The 17,020-nt window shown below is 44.5% G+C and overlaps 2 protein-coding genes across 3 annotated transcripts; both read right to left on the minus strand.

The window, feature by feature from the left end:
- Nucleotides 1–346: 346 nt before the first annotated feature.
- On the minus strand, nt 347–4,178 carry LOC123180065 (protein-tyrosine-phosphatase MKP1). Of its 2 annotated transcripts, XM_044592022.1 has the most exons (4): nt 4,017–4,178; nt 2,393–3,917; nt 1,684–2,284; nt 347–923 (listed from the first exon to the last, which is right to left on the minus strand). In XM_044592022.1, the coding sequence occupies exons 2-4, from the start codon at nt 3,883–3,885 to the stop codon at nt 870–872; spliced, it is 2,148 nt and encodes a 715-aa protein (XP_044447957.1). In that variant the 5' UTR covers nt 3,886–3,917; nt 4,017–4,178; the 3' UTR covers nt 347–869. The 2 variants fall into 2 exon arrangements, with proteins under 2 accessions (XP_044447957.1, XP_044447956.1); XM_044592021.1 differs by having other exon boundaries at nt 1,684–3,917.
- Nucleotides 4,179–7,261: 3,083 nt separating this feature from the next.
- On the minus strand, nt 7,262–12,935 carry LOC123180066 (beta-hexosaminidase 1). The gene is made up of 15 exons (XM_044592023.1): nt 12,528–12,935; nt 12,320–12,406; nt 11,639–11,674; nt 11,289–11,400; nt 11,107–11,177; nt 10,881–11,011; nt 10,732–10,748; nt 10,442–10,490; nt 9,914–10,014; nt 9,046–9,105; nt 8,623–8,656; nt 8,427–8,525; nt 8,276–8,335; nt 7,917–8,167; nt 7,262–7,820 (listed from the first exon to the last, which is right to left on the minus strand). The coding sequence occupies exons 1-15, from the start codon at nt 12,870–12,872 to the stop codon at nt 7,645–7,647; spliced, it is 1,629 nt and encodes a 542-aa protein (XP_044447958.1). The 5' UTR covers nt 12,873–12,935; the 3' UTR covers nt 7,262–7,644.
- Between the last annotated feature and the right edge of the window lie 4,085 nt (nt 12,936–17,020).

The raw sequence follows: 17,020 nt of genomic DNA on the forward strand, positions 1-17,020 counted from the left end.
ATAAATACTAAAAATGTTCCCGAACCAGTGTTTGCTTTGCTTTCCGTCTCCAACCTCCACACTATCCCATTTTACCACACGGATGCTTTGCTTTCCGTCTCCAACCTCCACACTATCCCATTTTACCACACGGAAGAAGGCTTCTGAAAAGCACAAACAAATTCGCACCCTGTCTGTCACTAACAAATTGAAGAAGAAAAACTGAATAGCAATTGAAAGGATCAGCACACAAATTCTGTGCAAGTGTTCCTTGGAATATTGGCTGCATGAATTTGACAAGGACAAGCAATAACAAAATTAAATGGCAATTTCTTGGAAACTGGGAACTTTGTATGATGATAGCAAGTATGAATATGACCAGAGTCTGAAGTACATTGCTAATACGACATGACCAGGACAGCAAATAGCCGGGTTCAAGGTTAAAAGTTAAGACCAGCAGCAGAGACGCCTGTAGGCCAAGAGGATTACAAATCCGTTCTTCCCTGAGATGTACATGATTTTCAGGGGGTAAAAACGACACCAGCGATCTCCCGGCCTATGGGCTTACATTACAGTGAAGCAGATAATATACACCCGGTTGCGCCAAAACCCAATCTCTGTGTGTTAATTCACACAGATACAACGCTCTGGCAGCCTCCTGCCATTTTGACACAAGCAAGTCTGAAAAAAAAAAGGCAAGGCACAAATTGCCAATCCATCTGTTCTACTAAAATGGAATCTGTAGCCTATATGTTCAGGAGGGAACGGTTGTCACGGCTTATACCTCGCCTGACAGTCGCCACTACATGGAGCGATGCTGGAGGAAATGCCTTCATTGAATTGATAGTTTGCGGCTGTTTGTTAAGCTAGTAGAATACCCTGACCTACTGTTAACGAGCATCCAGAACCTCCAAAAGATTCTCGGTTTCATGCTCCTTGAAAACCTGTATTGTTCAAAGATCAGCAGGGTTATAACCAAAGTGTATACCTGCTAATTACACATAACAGCTGCAGAAGTAAACTGACAGGACTTCCCCTTGCTAAGATGCCTCAACATTCTGTTCCTATATGAGGTTGTGAATTTTGTGATCGGTAATCATATATGAACATATCCAACATCTCTGTCTAGTGATTACTTTAGATAAAAGATAGCTCCAAAAAGTCATTACCATGGTGTATTCGTCTTACAGAAAGAAAAACAGTTTGGCTTTCTGATTCAGGTAATTTCTAGATGAATAAGATAGATGGTGGAACTAGAAGTATTACCAGTTACCAAGAGTTGGGACTTTAAGATGTAGGCATTTATGCAATTTGTAATGATTATAGAATTACATTTCTTCAAAGTGCCATGACATGATTAGCCTATGTACAATCGTACCACACAATGATAGCATAACATATGGCCTTTTTCCTGAATAATAAACACTAATGGTACTATCTACAATGCCACTTGCCAAAAGTTCACTCAATATTGCCACTTGCCATAAGTTTGGCAGTTGTGAAAACATATCCGAGCATGTTGTCACTAAATACAGGTCATCTAAAATTTGTGAAAAGTTTGGCAGTAATCTAAAACTAGGACCTAAAACTAAACAAAGTAGTTTTCTATCTCCTATGTTATTTACAAATATCAAGTGGCACTTAAACATAGAAATTAACAAGCAGGCCAGAATACACAAAATAAATGGTATAGTATGCACGCACCTTAACAGGAAGAGTATTGCTGAACCCCTTCTGATTAAGAAAATCACCAGCAACTTGCTGCCAATCAATACTGTCAACACCTTTGCTACACTCATATTCACCTCCTACCCACACGCATACCGTTTTAACTTCTTCTGCACTTCTGCTGGCTTTAGGAGCAACAAAAATAAAAACTGTTTTTGGGTCAAGATCCTTGCGAGCGAATGCAGTCAGCTTCTCCATGCAGGGCCATCGGTAGACTAGTAGTTGAACATAATTACAGGCCTCTGAGTTAGTATGCTCAATTAATATGGTCTCACCGTGGACAGTAGCCTCTGAGTTGCTGTCAGTTGCTGTTGAACTAGTTCCGGTGCATTTCTCTGGGCAAGAAACACCAGTAAGCTGTTTCACACCATTGGTATTAGTCTTATCCGTGACTTCCTCTGCTTTGTGAATAGATGGCGCCCTTGGTGGCAATACTAGCTCCTTTGGGAGTGATGGTAGCTTCAGACCTGAAAATCCACCTCTTCTTTCTGCTATAGATGAGACCTTGGATGGAGAGCGTATTGATCCCAGGACAGGCTTTGAATGTTCCGCATTAGATGACTGGCGAAGAGGAGACCTAGATGATGGCACCAAAGCGTGTGGCAAATTAGATGAAGCAGGTGAAAGACCAAGTGACGGTGGGGAGCTAGTTGAAGGTGACAGGGAGGGTGAGTCTGAACTGTACTTTGAGCTAATGGTTGAATCTGATGATAGAGAGCTCGGAGAAAGGAAAGGCGGTGATATTGATGCCTCTGCAGTCAAGTGCTGTACCCGTGGATCCAAATCCCTTATCAGAGCAGAATCTGAATAAACTCGAGATAGTGATCTCGAGATAAACTTGCGCCTTAGTAAACTCCAGCTACTTTCCCTCGCTGGAAGATGGGTCTCATCTCCAGTACCAGAAGACGAGAATGCTGGAACAACACCCCCAGCTATCGCTTTCTGGACGAGCTCAAAATCAGAATCATAAGATTCGACTCTCCGGCTTCCCACGCCAGTCCTGGATGGCGAATCGATCTGCTCCTTGCCAAGCTTCATTTTGCTGTCTGAATTAACAGGTGCACTGGAAAAGGCGTCCCAAAATTCAGGTTGCTCCAACCCTTCTCTGACAACTTTGATCTGCCCCTGCACCTTCTCATACCTCACCACCTGAAAAGCTGCCGCTCTCGCATCCTTCTCCATCACTGTATCACATTTAATTCCAACCCAAACATAAATCGACGAGAGCACATGAACTATGAATGCACCCCTGGAGTCGAGGGCGGCAGGCGAGGGCTCATTCAGCATTTTGGGCACTAGATGCAGTGGAGCATAGGGGGAGTGAGGCGCCAACCGATACATCCTGAGCACTGAGTTTGGGGACAGAGGAATGGCATGCACCCGCTTCTGGCACTGGAGCAGCTGGCAGGCAAACCCCATGTTCGGATTCGCGATCCCCCTAGCGGCCTTCACAAACTGGAAGGCGTCGTCGAAGCTCTGCCCTTCCCTCCACATCAAATACGCTATCACCAGCGATGTCGAGCGCGACACCCCCTGGCAGCAATGCACGAACACGCGCCCGGCCTGCTCCCTCACGTCCTCGAAGTAATCAAACACGTCGTACAGGATGCTGGTGATGTCCTCGGTTGGGCTGTCCTGCAGCCAGAGCGTGCGGTAGACGAGGTCCGACTTGAAGTACTCGGGGCAGACGAAGCCGACGCAGTTGAGGACGTGGGTGATGCCGTTCTTGCGCAGGATGTCGCGGTTCTTGGCGACGGCGTCGCCGCCGAGGTACACGTGCTCGGCCACCTTGGAGCACTCCTTGTCGAAGAAGGCGATCTGGTCCTTGCGGCCCTGCGAGCGGAGGGTGGAGAGGTCGAGCCGGAGGCCCTCCCCGGGCTTGGCTGAGCCCGGGCCGCCGCCGCCCGCCTTGGACGCGCCCGGGGTGGTGGGGTTGGGCCACTCGCCCACGTCGTCGGAGCCCGCCTTGGGCCACTCGTCCAGGCTGCGGCGAGTGATGGCGAGCGGCTGCAGCGGCGGGAGGCAGGCCCGGCCTTTCGACCGCGGGGTGAGCGGCGGCGGGCCCATCCGGGGCGGGAGCGGCGCCGCCTCCGGCCCCGCCGCCTCGGCGGCCCGCGACGCCGACCACGACGCGGAGCGCCAGAACTTGCGCCCGCCGCCGTCGTCGGGGTTGGCCATGGGCCGCGAATCCCACGCGCCCCCACGCCCACCTGCGCCAGACCAAACCACAAGATTCAAACACCATTATTCCCCATCCCTCCGCCCCAAAAAACCAAAAATTTCCCAAACAAATCCGTAGAAACGCGCACCTGATCCAGGCGCAGACCACCGGCGCCTCAAATCGGGAGCGCCCCGCGTGGATCCTCGGCGGGCCGGAGCGAGCAGATCGGGAGATCGGGCGGCGCCGGTCTCGGGAGGAGGGACGGGAGGGGAAGGTGGAAGAGGAGAGAAGAAGGCCAGAAGCTAAAGTGGGTGAGGGTTTTGAGGAGGAGGGCGTCGGATGCGCCTGGAGATTCGTGCGGGGGCGGATCGGACGGTCGGGAGAGCGCGGGGTGGGCCCCGGGTTTGACGGGAGTGGTCGTGTTGACTGGCCTCGACGCGAGAGGGGAACGGGACAAGTTGGGCTGCCCCTTTGGACAAAATGTTAGGTGCACCTGCTCTTTGGGCAATGGCCACGGGGAACGGCTAATTTGTAGCATTAGTGCCCAAACTTTTTGCCCCCCTAGAGTAGAAAGGAGGACGGAAAGCCGGAAATCAGGTCGAAACGGACGAAATTAAGTGCCACCGTATTAGGAGATGAAGGCGTAAAGCCAGAAATCGGAAAGGGTGGGTTGAAACCGATGAAATTAGATACCGCCATACTAGGAGAGGAAGGCGCGAAGCCGAAAATCGGGATGAAAGGGCGGTGGAAAACCAGTGAGATTAAGTGCCGGCGCGATGCCGAGTCGAGTTATTTGGAGTTTGTCCCCCTAGAATAGAAAGGCGGGTGTGTATTCGGAAACCGGGATGAAAACAAACAAAATTAAGTATTGCCAGGTTATGAAAGGAAGGCGCAAAGTGGAAAACGCACATGGAGGTTCGACCATCAAAGACCTCACATGGTGTGGACACAAGCCATTTCTCATGTAATATCGCAACTGTTTTACCATACAATTCTGGTCAAAATTGATAGTATCACAACTAAAGATATGGTGCAAAAGCCAAAATGGAGACAAAAACATGATGGAAACGGCTGGAATTAACTACCACCACATTTTAAAAAGGAAGGAACGCGCATGGAGGTTTGACGACAAAAAACCTCACATGGTGTCAACACGCGCCATTTTTCTCACATGATATCACAAAAGTTACAAGTAATGTGAATTGGCCATACCAGAACCGTAAGGAAGGCACAAAGTCATAATTCAAAATGAAACACATGGTGAAAAATGGACAAAATTAAATATCGAACCACACTACAAGAGGAAGGCACAAAGCCGGAAACATGCACAGAGGTTTGACAATGAAAGGCCTCATGCGGTGTGGATGATATCTCAATCGTTTATCTTACACAAGTACAATGAACCGATAATATGGAAACACGGGGAAAATGGGTGAAATTTAATACCGCCACGTTACGAACGGATGGCGCAAAGCCAAAAGCGCACAGAGGGTCGAGGATGAAAGACCTCACACGGTGGTCGACACGAGCCTTTCCTTATGTAATACTCCCTCTGTTCTAAAATATAGTGCGTCCTTTGTTCCCGTGCTTTAACTTTGACCACAAATTTAACCAACGAGATCGATTGTGGCGGGACCAAAAATTAAACCAGTGAATTCGTATTCTAAAAAAGTTTTCAATTATATAATTTTTTGTCACGCCGCAGTCGGTCTCATTGGTTAAATTTATGGTCAAAGTTGAACCTCGGAAAGCATGGGCGCACTGTATTTTGAAACGGAGGGAGTATCACATCAATATTTTGTATTAGAATCCACATACGCTCACTTTGACAGCATGATAATTCGTTTGCAATGCCTTTTTCCGGCGGGTTGGATTTTTGAACACAGTACAGACGCAAGCGCTCATATACGCGTGCATACACTCACTTCTATGAACACACGCACACACTATCCCTATGAGCACCTCTGAAAGACTAAGCCGACATATCATCTTGAAATTTACGAAGACCTCCTCGTGGACGGGAACGTCTCCTTTCATTGAATGCGCATAGCCGGAAATCCTAAAATAAATTCAGGAATAAATGCGAGCACCGGGATTTGAACCCTGATGGGCTGGGATACCACAGTCCCTCTAGCCATCCAACCACAGGTTGAATACCGAACAATCTGGCGGGTTGGATTGTTCTGTATTCATCTATCCATTTTCAGTGTTTGCAGTAAATTATGGTTATGTTATTGTACTCCATGCAACGTAGTAAGATGTGTAGGAGACCAGAATACTTCGCCATTTCTTAAAAGAGAGCTGGTCAAATCAACAAACTACTGCGGATATGCATGGAACGTATGGTAAGTCTAGCATTTTGTAGGGTCGCATGCTCTTGTTTTGTTTTATGTATGTGGTCAGCTGGTCAAGGCCAATAATTAAAACTTGTTCGTATACCTTTGGTTTGTTGATTCAGAAATAATACCAATCTGGGTCAATACGTAAGGTCCCTTGTCTCCTTGTGCACGCAGCTGTCGCTGTTGTGAATTGTCATGCTCACTCCACACTCAGTGACCATAAAAAACCATATATTCTTTAGACAAAGGATGTATGATACTACTCATTTCCATAGTAGCAAATGATGTGAATCTCAGTGTGGATATCGTAAGGGTGTGCTTGGAACGGCGGTAATTTATCATAAAATTCACCAGAAATACATTTTGGAGAAAATAATCTACGTCCGAATTCCTGTGTTCGAAACGAGCCCTAAACAATTTTCGGCATCATCCAGAGAAAACAAATATTTTTCCTGTAGGACGAGCGAGAAATGAAGCTACTAGCAGCAAATAGTAGACGGACGTCAGAATCATAGACCAGGAAAAAAAATACCACTATCCCAAGCAAATTCTTCAGTCAGCATCAGTAGTCCAGGAGGCAAGAGCCAATCTTTCTCTCATTTCCGGTACACAGAAAAAGGCTTCAGACAGCAGCCCAGTTATTTATGGCAGCATATACCTTGCTTCAGCGTCACTGCAAAACTAAACAATGGGCAGAGGGGGGCAAAGGCAGCAGATACATATGGCCAAAGGATGGTGACATGGTAGGACAACGACCTGTAACAAATGACCAAAACTTTTCTTTGTTTCAGGAACGGTTTTTCCTTTTGGGCGATAAATGGCCGGAAATTTTGTTCTCATCTCCAAGCAAGGGACGGCGAACATGTTGTCGTGGATCGCACGCGCCATTAATGCGATCTTGGACCAGCGAGGGCACTGGGGCAAGCAAGGGTGTGTGTTTTCAGGTCAAAGACAAATCCAGGAAAAGGGTGATGAATGACAGTGATGTGGGGGTCCAAAATATCCAAATGCAAGTAGAGTAAGCAGAGACGGTTGAAATATCCACACTGAGAGATTCACATCGACTATCTTTTACCAGTTCAAAGGAGCCCTGCTTGGCCTATTGGCCAGTTGCAAATGTTGATCCGGAAACTCGTGTTCAACAAACAGGACTGTTGAAAAGGCGCGCGAATAACACTTTTACATCGGCGACCGCCTTTTCTCTGGTCGGATCGAACAAAGCTGGAGTTTTATTGGAGTTTCGGGGTGAAATACACGGGAAAGGATCGAGGGCTTTTATTTGTCACAGGTGTATGGGGTAATATGGATGCAAGTGAACTTACAGAAATGATACAGTAGAGGTGACGACACCATTTTGGTACTGTGTGGGGGGGGGGGGGGGTGTATCGAGGCGCGGCCAAACCCCCTCATGTGTATCTTACGCTTTGCATGATCTGTTTACTGCACAAAACATGAGCCAGGGCCGATTGGAGGCCGCCGAGCATAGAAGTTTGTGACTGGGGCTGCTGCGATCCCACGGTGATTCAGCAGGCATCTGAAGTAGTGTAGACGAGCCAGGACGGTTGTTTCCAGGTCTTGGGCCGATATGGCCTCCAACTGACTCCACATACGCTCTGCGTTATTTTGATAGCGACACATAAGTTCCTACAGAAATAATTGAAAGAAAAAGGAGGATGCAACGAAAGCCTCCCAACTTGTATAGTTCATACCTGCTGCCGCAGCTGCTCGTGGCCATATGGTTTGTTGAACATCAGAGGTGTCTGCCGTCTCACCCCACATACAAACCTCTCCACCCAGTACCAGCTTTTGCTGCGCTGTGTCGTCTATTCCTGCAAGTGGCTCTGCAGTGTAGACTTGTTCCCACGGAACATCGAGATGATCAAGGTACCATACACCTTGGTTACTCATTATACATCTCAAACCCTTTGCAACAACTTTAGGGCAGACCCCAGGACCCAACCTGAAATATGGGAAGATTCAGCTTACGCGCAAATTATCTTGGATAATGGGTATTCGAAGATGGTTGCCGCAAACTGATTCAGTTGCTCAAAACAGACATATGAATTACCAGTTATGCACAACAGTCCGGGGATTTAGGCTTCCTCCGAATGAGTTGAAGGTTTCCTCCCTGCAGAATGAAGAGGGTCCCAATGGTAAATGAAACCTCTTTCTCTTTTAAATAAAATAAATAAATTTAAGGAAGGATGTAATGCGCAGACCAATTTACAGGAATCCAGTTAAGATCAATTGCTATCTCCTGAGCTTTCAGCACGAAGTATTTGTAAGCATCCTTTGTAGTCATGTTGCGTTCATCAAGCCTGGCATAGGTGGTGCTCAGTAATTAAACGAAATGACCGTCTAACACAAGATTGAAAAATAATTCATGAAATCTAGTACACAGATAGTAATTCATACCACTGCTTCACATGGGGTGTTAGATTCCAGCAACCTGCGATGGACATCAGAATGAGGTGGATAATTTTCAGAGAAACAACAAAGCCTCAGTAAGACGGCAGAACATTTATATAACAGTATATATCATTCTATCATCCTGTACCCAAAAACATGTAGAACTGGTATACACCTACTTATGTGGCAACTTCATTGGATCAGGTTAAATTTCTCCCACACAAATAACATGTGTCCCTTTTAAGGCACATACAACCTACAAATTCGAACTGAGGTACTTCTATTTGGTACAAGCACACAAGATTCCTATAAGAGGTTCTCTCTTACGTAGCAGTTTAATTGGAAGATAATTGCTCCACTCTCGGAACTTGTAACTTTCAAGTTCTTACTAACAAACTGCCTTCTGCTAGGCAAGAGAAGCAGACCAACCTGTATATACTTCATCGCCACCCAGGTGAAACAGCCCAAACGGAAAGATTTTTCTCATATCTGTAAAAAAGGAAAGTAAATTTAAAGCAGAGGGTCAGTTGTATTGCAGGAAACACGCAATGTCCCAGAACTGCCATTGACAGTGGGGTCATTATTGTGGAACATTATTATGATTATTTGATCTGCAGATACTGTACAAGATGATGGTCCTACTCCATCTATACAGAATTATGTCTGCCTTGCACTGCTTATCAGTGGTCAATATAGCCTGCACATGCTTCTACGGAACTCAAATGTCCAATCCAATATAGGACATACAATTATTGGCTGGCTAGGCCCTACAGAAGGCATGTCATATGTTTCTAACAAATTATTGGTTCATGAAATTATATGGTTAATAAAATAACTTCACGAGTGAGCTTATAATGGTAAAATTTAGGAAAAGTTGAGTTATTCAGTCCATTTCAATACTCACCTGTGAAGGACCACTGTTAGGTAAAGCCAATAAATGTGAATTGTGATATATATGCTGAAGGGCATATAAATGTATAATATGCCTTGCCCGTTTCACATTTTACTATTTTCTTGTTTACTTTCGAAGAAAAATAACATTCCAGTTCAAACATAAATCGCAAGGGAGTTTACATTTAATATCAATAGTAATAATATTAAATTTCTTAATGGATTGACTTTTCTTGGGGTGATGCCAGGAGGAATTACGCCTCAATTTTAATCAAGGGGAAGCTGTCGTTTAAATCCAGGCTGACTAGCCTACCATCTATGGTATTAGTCAGTAAGACCCTGGGTCATTCTGCTTCAATAGGTTAACTGAACTTTGTAAGAAAAAAGGGATAAAAGAGGAACTAACCAGACAAGATTCCAGTTATTACTTCGAATGTGAAATTACTAGAAACATCTAATGGCTCTGTACAGCTAAGAGAAGGCCAAAGCTTTGGATATCCATTTCCCCTGCAGATATTTAAAAGCGTGCATAAATTTGGCAGAGCAAAAGACAAATGGGTACTTCATAAGTTCATATAACAAGAAACATGAAAAATAAAACACTTAATCTGTAATGGTTGCTTGCGTAGTCAGGTAACCTATTTACTAAACCTTCAGTTGCTTGGGTAATTGGATACACAAGTGTGTAATGCATCTACTTACTGAATCAGGTAGCACAAATAGTGATTAAATATTGATGTACTCAATCATGGGAGCCTGGAGCAACAACCTGTTTGGTTAAACAAAACTTTGCACCTAAATGATATACAAAACAACAGATGCTGATTTTTTTTTTAATATTTTGCACAGGAGTAACTAGGTTTACATTAGAGCAACCGAGAGAAAAAAAAAGCAACCAAACATAATATGTCATGAAGTCTACAGGCAAACTCACCATGATTCTGCATGACCAGGTACGTCAATCTCTGCCATGACATGAATACCTGAGAGAAGTAAAGAATAGTAAAAACATGAAGCCTCTGCAGAGGACTAATTGTTTGCATAAGCATTAAGGAACATGTGCTGATGAGGCTGGTAAAAATGTAAGTATGTAATTAACAAATATGATCCCTTTTAAATTTCTACAAAATTAGTGCAACTTTCCTTTGCATATCTGTATTTCTTGCATAATTGTTTTTCAGAACACATATAAAATGCCAAGAAATTTCATCAACTGGAGCATACCTCTTTTCTTAGCATAACTTTAGCATGGTGATGAGAAGTCATGGTGAAATCAATTAGAGAAGATCAGTCAGGTACATATGTGAAAAAACTTGACAATAGAATATACAGAGGGTTATAAAATACAAAGTGAAATTAAAAACTTAACATACCTGACAATATAGCGTGCATCTTCCACTGTGTACCGCTCTGATTTTGAATATGAACCCTTCCATAGATTTGGATATGATGGTATCTCCAATGGAAAAGATTGTTCGTCGATGATATGCCAATGAAGAACGTTCTACTGGACACAACTCTAGTTTGAGTATGAAGCTACGGAGGAAGGAGAAGTAATTCCGGTAAACTACTAGCATGATCCCAGAGATAATAGGTTACCAGCTTAGAAAATGACATGGAGTCAATGACTTGCTTTATCACATCAACTGGGAGGTAATGCCTTGAGGTGTCTGCAATAGAAGTGACAGAGGGAAGACTAATCAACATGGCATTCTGCATTTAAATTGCAATCGATTACCCGGTCATATTAGCATAAGCCTTGAGAGTAATTGATACTTTACCTAGCATCAAGCCACGGAAGGCAAAGCGTGGTTCATCCTGAATGTACCATGGTGCATAGCGCACTTCGACATTTTTTGTGTCGTAGTTAAAAACACATAACTGACTGAATGTCTGTCAAATAATTCAACAAGGGGGGAAATCGTAATGCTGATTAGTGAATGGATACATCAGACCACAGGTATGTTCAAATGAGTGCTTATGATCAATGATCAGACAAAGGAGATTCTATAAGCTCTAACTAGCTCTTTAAAGATGATAAAACAGATGTACAAAGTGGCAGGGTTATTAACAAAAAATATATTCAAAATGGGGTTCCTCAAATCTCAAATTCTGCAAAACATGGTCATACCTCTAGTCCGCGAATAGCTCCATATATCGTATTAGCCTACAAAGACAGACAAAATATAGCCTCAGTGACACTATGCCTGTGCATATAGAAGAAAGGTGGAACAATTCTATAAATAAGTTTCTTCCTGATAAAATAATTTTACATACAATAAATTTAATATAATTTTTCATTGTCAGAACCTGTGCATCTAAGAGAGCTGTTAGACCATCTTACGTACTAGAAGAATTTAAGTTGAGATGAACACAACTGTCACTGTACTATTAGCAGAAACTAACCATAGTTGCTAAGTGATCCACAACCATTGACCATCACTTAAATCCAATCCGCAACTGATGTAATGTATAGCAATGTGAGCATTCCCCGTGGCAGTTGCTCGTAAGATAACCCAAGGTTAAGTGCTTTGTGCCCAGAGTTTGTGTGTTTTTAACTGACTGAATGTCTGTCAAATGACCCAAGTGTTCGCTTCCACATTTCACGACACAAGAAAATATGTGCAAGCCCAAATCCCAACGGAAACTGTGTTCTACGATTATGCTGCATCTGCAGCAGAGCACCACCACATCTACTCACTAACAAGAAGTAATTAAGGGGGGATGGAGCTGCCTTCGCTAAAATTCTCTCAAAGCATTTCAGCAAAATCACTCCAAACGTACATATCTGGTGGAAGAGAAGAAACACCACCTCTATGGTTGCTCCGCCGACAATGGAATTTGCGCCGCCCGCCGCCGCGATGTAGATCGTGTAGCTCTCGTCCACTCCCAGCTCGAGCTGCATCCCAGAAAAAATGGAGAAAAAAAATCACACCCGAGCCCTTACCCAAACGAAGCAACAAGCAAGTGACAACCAAAACTCGCAGTGGCAGGCACACTGTGAACAAGAACAGCCGTACCGTCTCATCGGCGGAGGCGACGACGACGGTGAGCCTGGCGACGTCGTACCCCGCCGACGCGGGGCGGGCCGCGTGCGCCCACGGGGAGAATATGAGGTGCCTGTACCTCTCGAACGCCTCCGCGACGGCTGCGGCGCCGCCGCCGGCGCCCTGGGGGTCGAGCGCGAGGTCGGGGTCAACGGCGAGGGTCTGCGTGCCGGAGGTGAAGTTCTTGGGCAGCGGCCAGATGTACACGGGGTTCCCCGAGGCGGTGAAGTTCGCCGGGGCCGGGTGGCGCCGGGCCGCCGCCGCGCCGGAGACGGCGACGAGGGCCAGGATGAGGTGAGTGAGGAGTTTTGGGGGCATTTTGGTAAGATTTCGTCGGGATAATTCTCGGGTTTAAATTGTGATTCCGAGGGGTTGGGTGGGAGAATCATTGAGGTTAATATATGTGGCGCGAGATGTGAATGTTTTGGCTTTAGCCCCTTCAATGGTTCCTTATATTGCAATGCAGTCACTCTCTATTTGTTTACGATTGTAGTATTATCATCCTCCATGATCTTCATTTGGGGAAAACTTCTTGCATTCGGGATGAACAAAATGAGCTGACTTTTGTGAATGGGAATTCGTAGCATGCTGGGGTTGACATATATTGGTGTAAAAGATGGCATAATGCAATGCCTAAATACTTGTCATGTTCATCAGCAAAAATGAGTCATGACCGAAAATGTAGTGTTTTGGGCGACGACATGCCCAAGTCTAACAAAGAGAACTTATATAAAATCATGACGCCTGTGTTTATAACAATAATAGTGTTATAATATTTTTTCAAAACGGATAGTGTTATAATATTCAAAGCTTATTTTGCGAGGTTTTCATTTACGATTAACATTGAAAATATAAAGACGTCCAAAGAAAGGCTAACGGTACTCAGACTTGATCCAACTCGACTACTCAAGAGATGTATGTTCCTCGGTCAAGCTTAGCGAAGAGTCCATGGAATCTCACAAAAATCATGAAGGCCACATGTCCGCATTCCCCTCGTTTCTTCTTGGACAGAATGTAAAATTTGTGCCATCTTTTCATGTTTTGAGCGGCATAGCGGCCCATGCTAACACAACTATCCTTACATACACTAATCATATCCGTGACAAAAAGAACTCGTGCCAAAGGCAACCTCAAATGCAAAACAAAAAAACATAGGAATGGCCATAGAGCTACACATGGACCGGAACGCAAATACGGACGACGCAGGGGGTCTTCACGCAAGACGGGCCAGACAGCGGCGAACAACCAGGTTCGGCCCCCACGTGGTGCCACGCCTGGCCGGGGGCAGCAATAATCCCCGCCAGCTCACGCGGGACCCACCTGCCAGCGCACGGTCACCACGCCACGCCACGCAACGCAACCACCTCCGTCCTCCCCGTGTGCTGTTGGCGCCTTTGCGTCTCATCGGCCAGCAGCATCTGCCGTCAGTGGCTAGCTTAGCTTCGTCCCCGGATTCCTTTTCCGTTCCGCTCTCGTGCGTGTCCTTCGAAATGCATAACATGGGCGGCTTTGGCATCTTCTCTGCCGCTAAGATTCGGAGAAAAGGCCACATGCAGTGTTGAGATCACGCTCACGGTGAATTTAGAATTTTTCTGAAGAAAGATGTTTGTCTTTGGGGCAGGTGCGCCGGTTCCAGGTCTGTTTCACCGGAGCTGGAGGCTGGAGCACCCTTTGGAGTGAAGACTGGGGTTGACGTTCGTGGTGGTGACTGAGCAACGCCATTGTCGTTGGTTTAGTTTATCGTGGTCTACTCTAACAATCAGCTTACAAAACAAATCCTCATCCGCCACAGCACAAGAACGTAAGATAAGGGCATCTCCAACGGTATTTCCTAAAACGAATATAGTATCCATCCCCGCGCGCGTCCGTAGACACTGGACGGGAGCTGCCCACTCCAGGGATACATCTCAAATTTTCGCTTCTATTAATTGAAGAAAAAAATTGCATTCCGTCGGATATTTTAACTCTGATCCAGTGACAGAAGCAGAAATGAAGCAAACGAAGAAAAAGAAATTGCATTCCGTCGGATATTTTAACTTCGATGATTTGATCCGTGATTTCGTACTAGCAGCCTGCCTTACACATCCTTCTGCTAAACAATGAGAAGTCCTTCCGCCAAACAATTACAGATCCTTCAACCAAAGTGTACATTCAAAATAAGTGCACACTGAGATAAGGCCTTTTTCTTAAGTGTCGAAAGCACATTGAAAGTGTACGTAGTCCTCATGTGTGGTTTTGGTAATTAATGCCAATTTTTATGGACTAATAATTGTGTTGAGACGTATATTTGAGGGAAAGTTTCATGGGCAATGCATGACGTATATTGGATGAACTGAAGGATGAATTCCAAATGTACATTGAGATAATGAATGACAATTCCCGTAGAGAAACGATGACAACATTCTATATATGATTATATGTTCCATGGGTGATGCAATAAGTAGATTTGATGGATTCGGAAGTAATGACATGTACATATTGTTGTGCATCAAGATTAAGTTCAATGATTGAATCAAATATGATCAAGATGTATTCCATTTGATGAACAAGATACGATCAAAATGAAATTCATAAATTCAATGGAGGATCTAAGAAGTTGTCATGCTTGGGATAATGAGGTGAATCAGGTTCAGTTTTGGAATGAAGACCATCAACATCAATTATGAATTTGGAATGAATACCATCAATAACAGTTCAATACTTGAGACCCACATGCCGCGTACGAACTCGGATTGAAATATTAAAAAACAAGAGTTGTTTAGATCAACGAGACAAATAATTTTCGTGTTGAACACTTTTTCATTCGAGGTAATTTTGGGGTCCGAATAACTCATGCCATGTATCAAACATCAGACATGGATGTCTGGGGCTGGACGTCACCTTTCACCTCATTGTCAGGTCGGACTGTTGGGGTTGTAGAATTTGCATACGACCTCGGACTGAGATGATCCAAATAGAAAATTGTTTGCATTAATGAAACAAAGAATTGACATGTTGAACACTTTTACAGCGGAGGTAGTTTTGAGGATGTTATCATGATCAAAACAAATGGCCTTCTAGCATCAAGTTTTGATCATAGAGTAAAGATAAAGGTTGATCAAAGATAAAGCTTGAAGATAGAATAATTGGTCAAAACTCCAGCAAAATTCATGTACCACATGGGATCTTGTGGTATGGTAAGAAGTTGACAATTCCGCTTTGTTCACTAACCCACATTATGTGCTTTCTATGTCTATGTGTGTTAGGTGATTCTCATGGACTTACATCAAGAGAAAAGATTTCAAGTGCCCATGAGAGGATGACATAAAGTGATGATGATCATGTTTGACAAAGGGCAAGTTCAAGATGGGAAGCTTTTTGATGATCATGTGATGGACGTGTAAAGATATATAGTATACGAGAAGAGGCTTCACATAGTACATGGGTGAGCTATTGGAAGTCTTCACCAAGAGACATGATAAAGATTGTCTTTCCGACTTGAGCCATGCAGAAATGTCAACATCAATCTCAAGTGGAAAGCTCTAGTCAGAGGTATTAATTCCCTTGGCTTTAGTGGTGTGGATAGATGACCATCGAAGAAGGATATACACTCAAGAATGGATTCTCAGAAACTATCTAGTGTAGCTCTTTTATATTCTTGAGTAATAAGAATCCCGCACTATTAAGAGAGGATCAAAGGGTTCGTGATGGATTTTCTCAATTCAATATGTTCTATATAATATTCCACTAAAATCATTCACACAAATTCCAAAGCCATATAAAACCACCTTGTTCCTACTTCTATTTTGGTCAAACTCACTGAGTGGACAAAATTTCTGGGCTGCTATCTGGACGTTTATCCAATGGACGCATGGTCTTGGTTGCTACCGGACATCTGACCACTACCAGACGTAGTGGTCAGATGAGTATCAGAGAGTTTCATCCGGACTAAGACGGGTGTCTAGGTTGCTACTCGGCCGCCCGGGTATGGTGCCAAAAATCAACAACAGGTTGTGCCTCGTTGCCCAACGGTTTGGGCTCCATGCTGGACGTCTGGGCTATGGCCGGATGGTCTGGATTCCTTCCCAAAAGTATGGCCCATGGCCTTTTTGTTCCCCTGTTTCTAGCCTTTCCTATGCAAAGCTACATCGGCTGAACGTTCCGGGTTGCTACCAAGTCATCCAGACACTTACAGAAAAATGTCCCAAATGCGTCGTTTTTCTTCTAGCCTATGTACACCTCTTCACCACGTGAAGGGGTTGAGTAACACAAATATCTGACCTAGAAAATTGAGAAGGCCCCCTCTCCTTTCCCCTACACCAAATCTTCGATCTGCGGGTGAATTTTGAGAGTTCTTGAGAGAGATTTCACCCAAGCATAAATCCACTCTTCCTCTCTCTTTTGACCAAAGAAATTTGTGATTTGAGCGAGTCTTGAGCATTTCCCCCTTGAGTTTGTTACTCTTGGAGGTTGGAGACTCCTAGGCG

Source organism: Triticum aestivum, chromosome 1D (genome assembly GCF_018294505.1).
Source record: "Triticum aestivum cultivar Chinese Spring chromosome 1D, IWGSC CS RefSeq v2.1, whole genome shotgun sequence".
Classification (NCBI taxonomy): Eukaryota; Viridiplantae; Streptophyta; class Magnoliopsida; order Poales; family Poaceae; genus Triticum; species Triticum aestivum.

What these genes read in the sequence shown, in the direction of transcription:
- LOC123180065 (XM_044592021.1), bottom strand. Translation starts at nt 3,885, where the DNA reads ATGGCCAACCCCGACGACGGCGGCGGGCGCAAGTTCTGGCGCTCCGCG. An exon ending in GCAATACTCTTCCTGTTAAG is followed by an intron (nt 924 to 1,683) that starts GTGCGTGCATAC and finishes TGAACAATACAG; the next exon opens with GTTTTCAAGGAGCATGAAAC.
- LOC123180066 (XM_044592023.1), bottom strand. Translation starts at nt 12,872, where the DNA reads ATGCCCCCAAAACTCCTCACTCACCTCATCCTGGCCCTCGTCGCCGTC. An exon ending in TCGGCGGAGCAACCATAGAG is followed by an intron (nt 11,675 to 12,319) that starts GTGGTGTTTCTT and finishes CTGTCTTTGTAG; the next exon opens with GCTAATACGATATATGGAGC. An exon ending in AACTGGATTCCTGTAAATTG is followed by an intron (nt 8,336 to 8,426) that starts GTCTGCGCATTA and finishes TTCATTCTGCAG; the next exon opens with GGAGGAAACCTTCAACTCAT.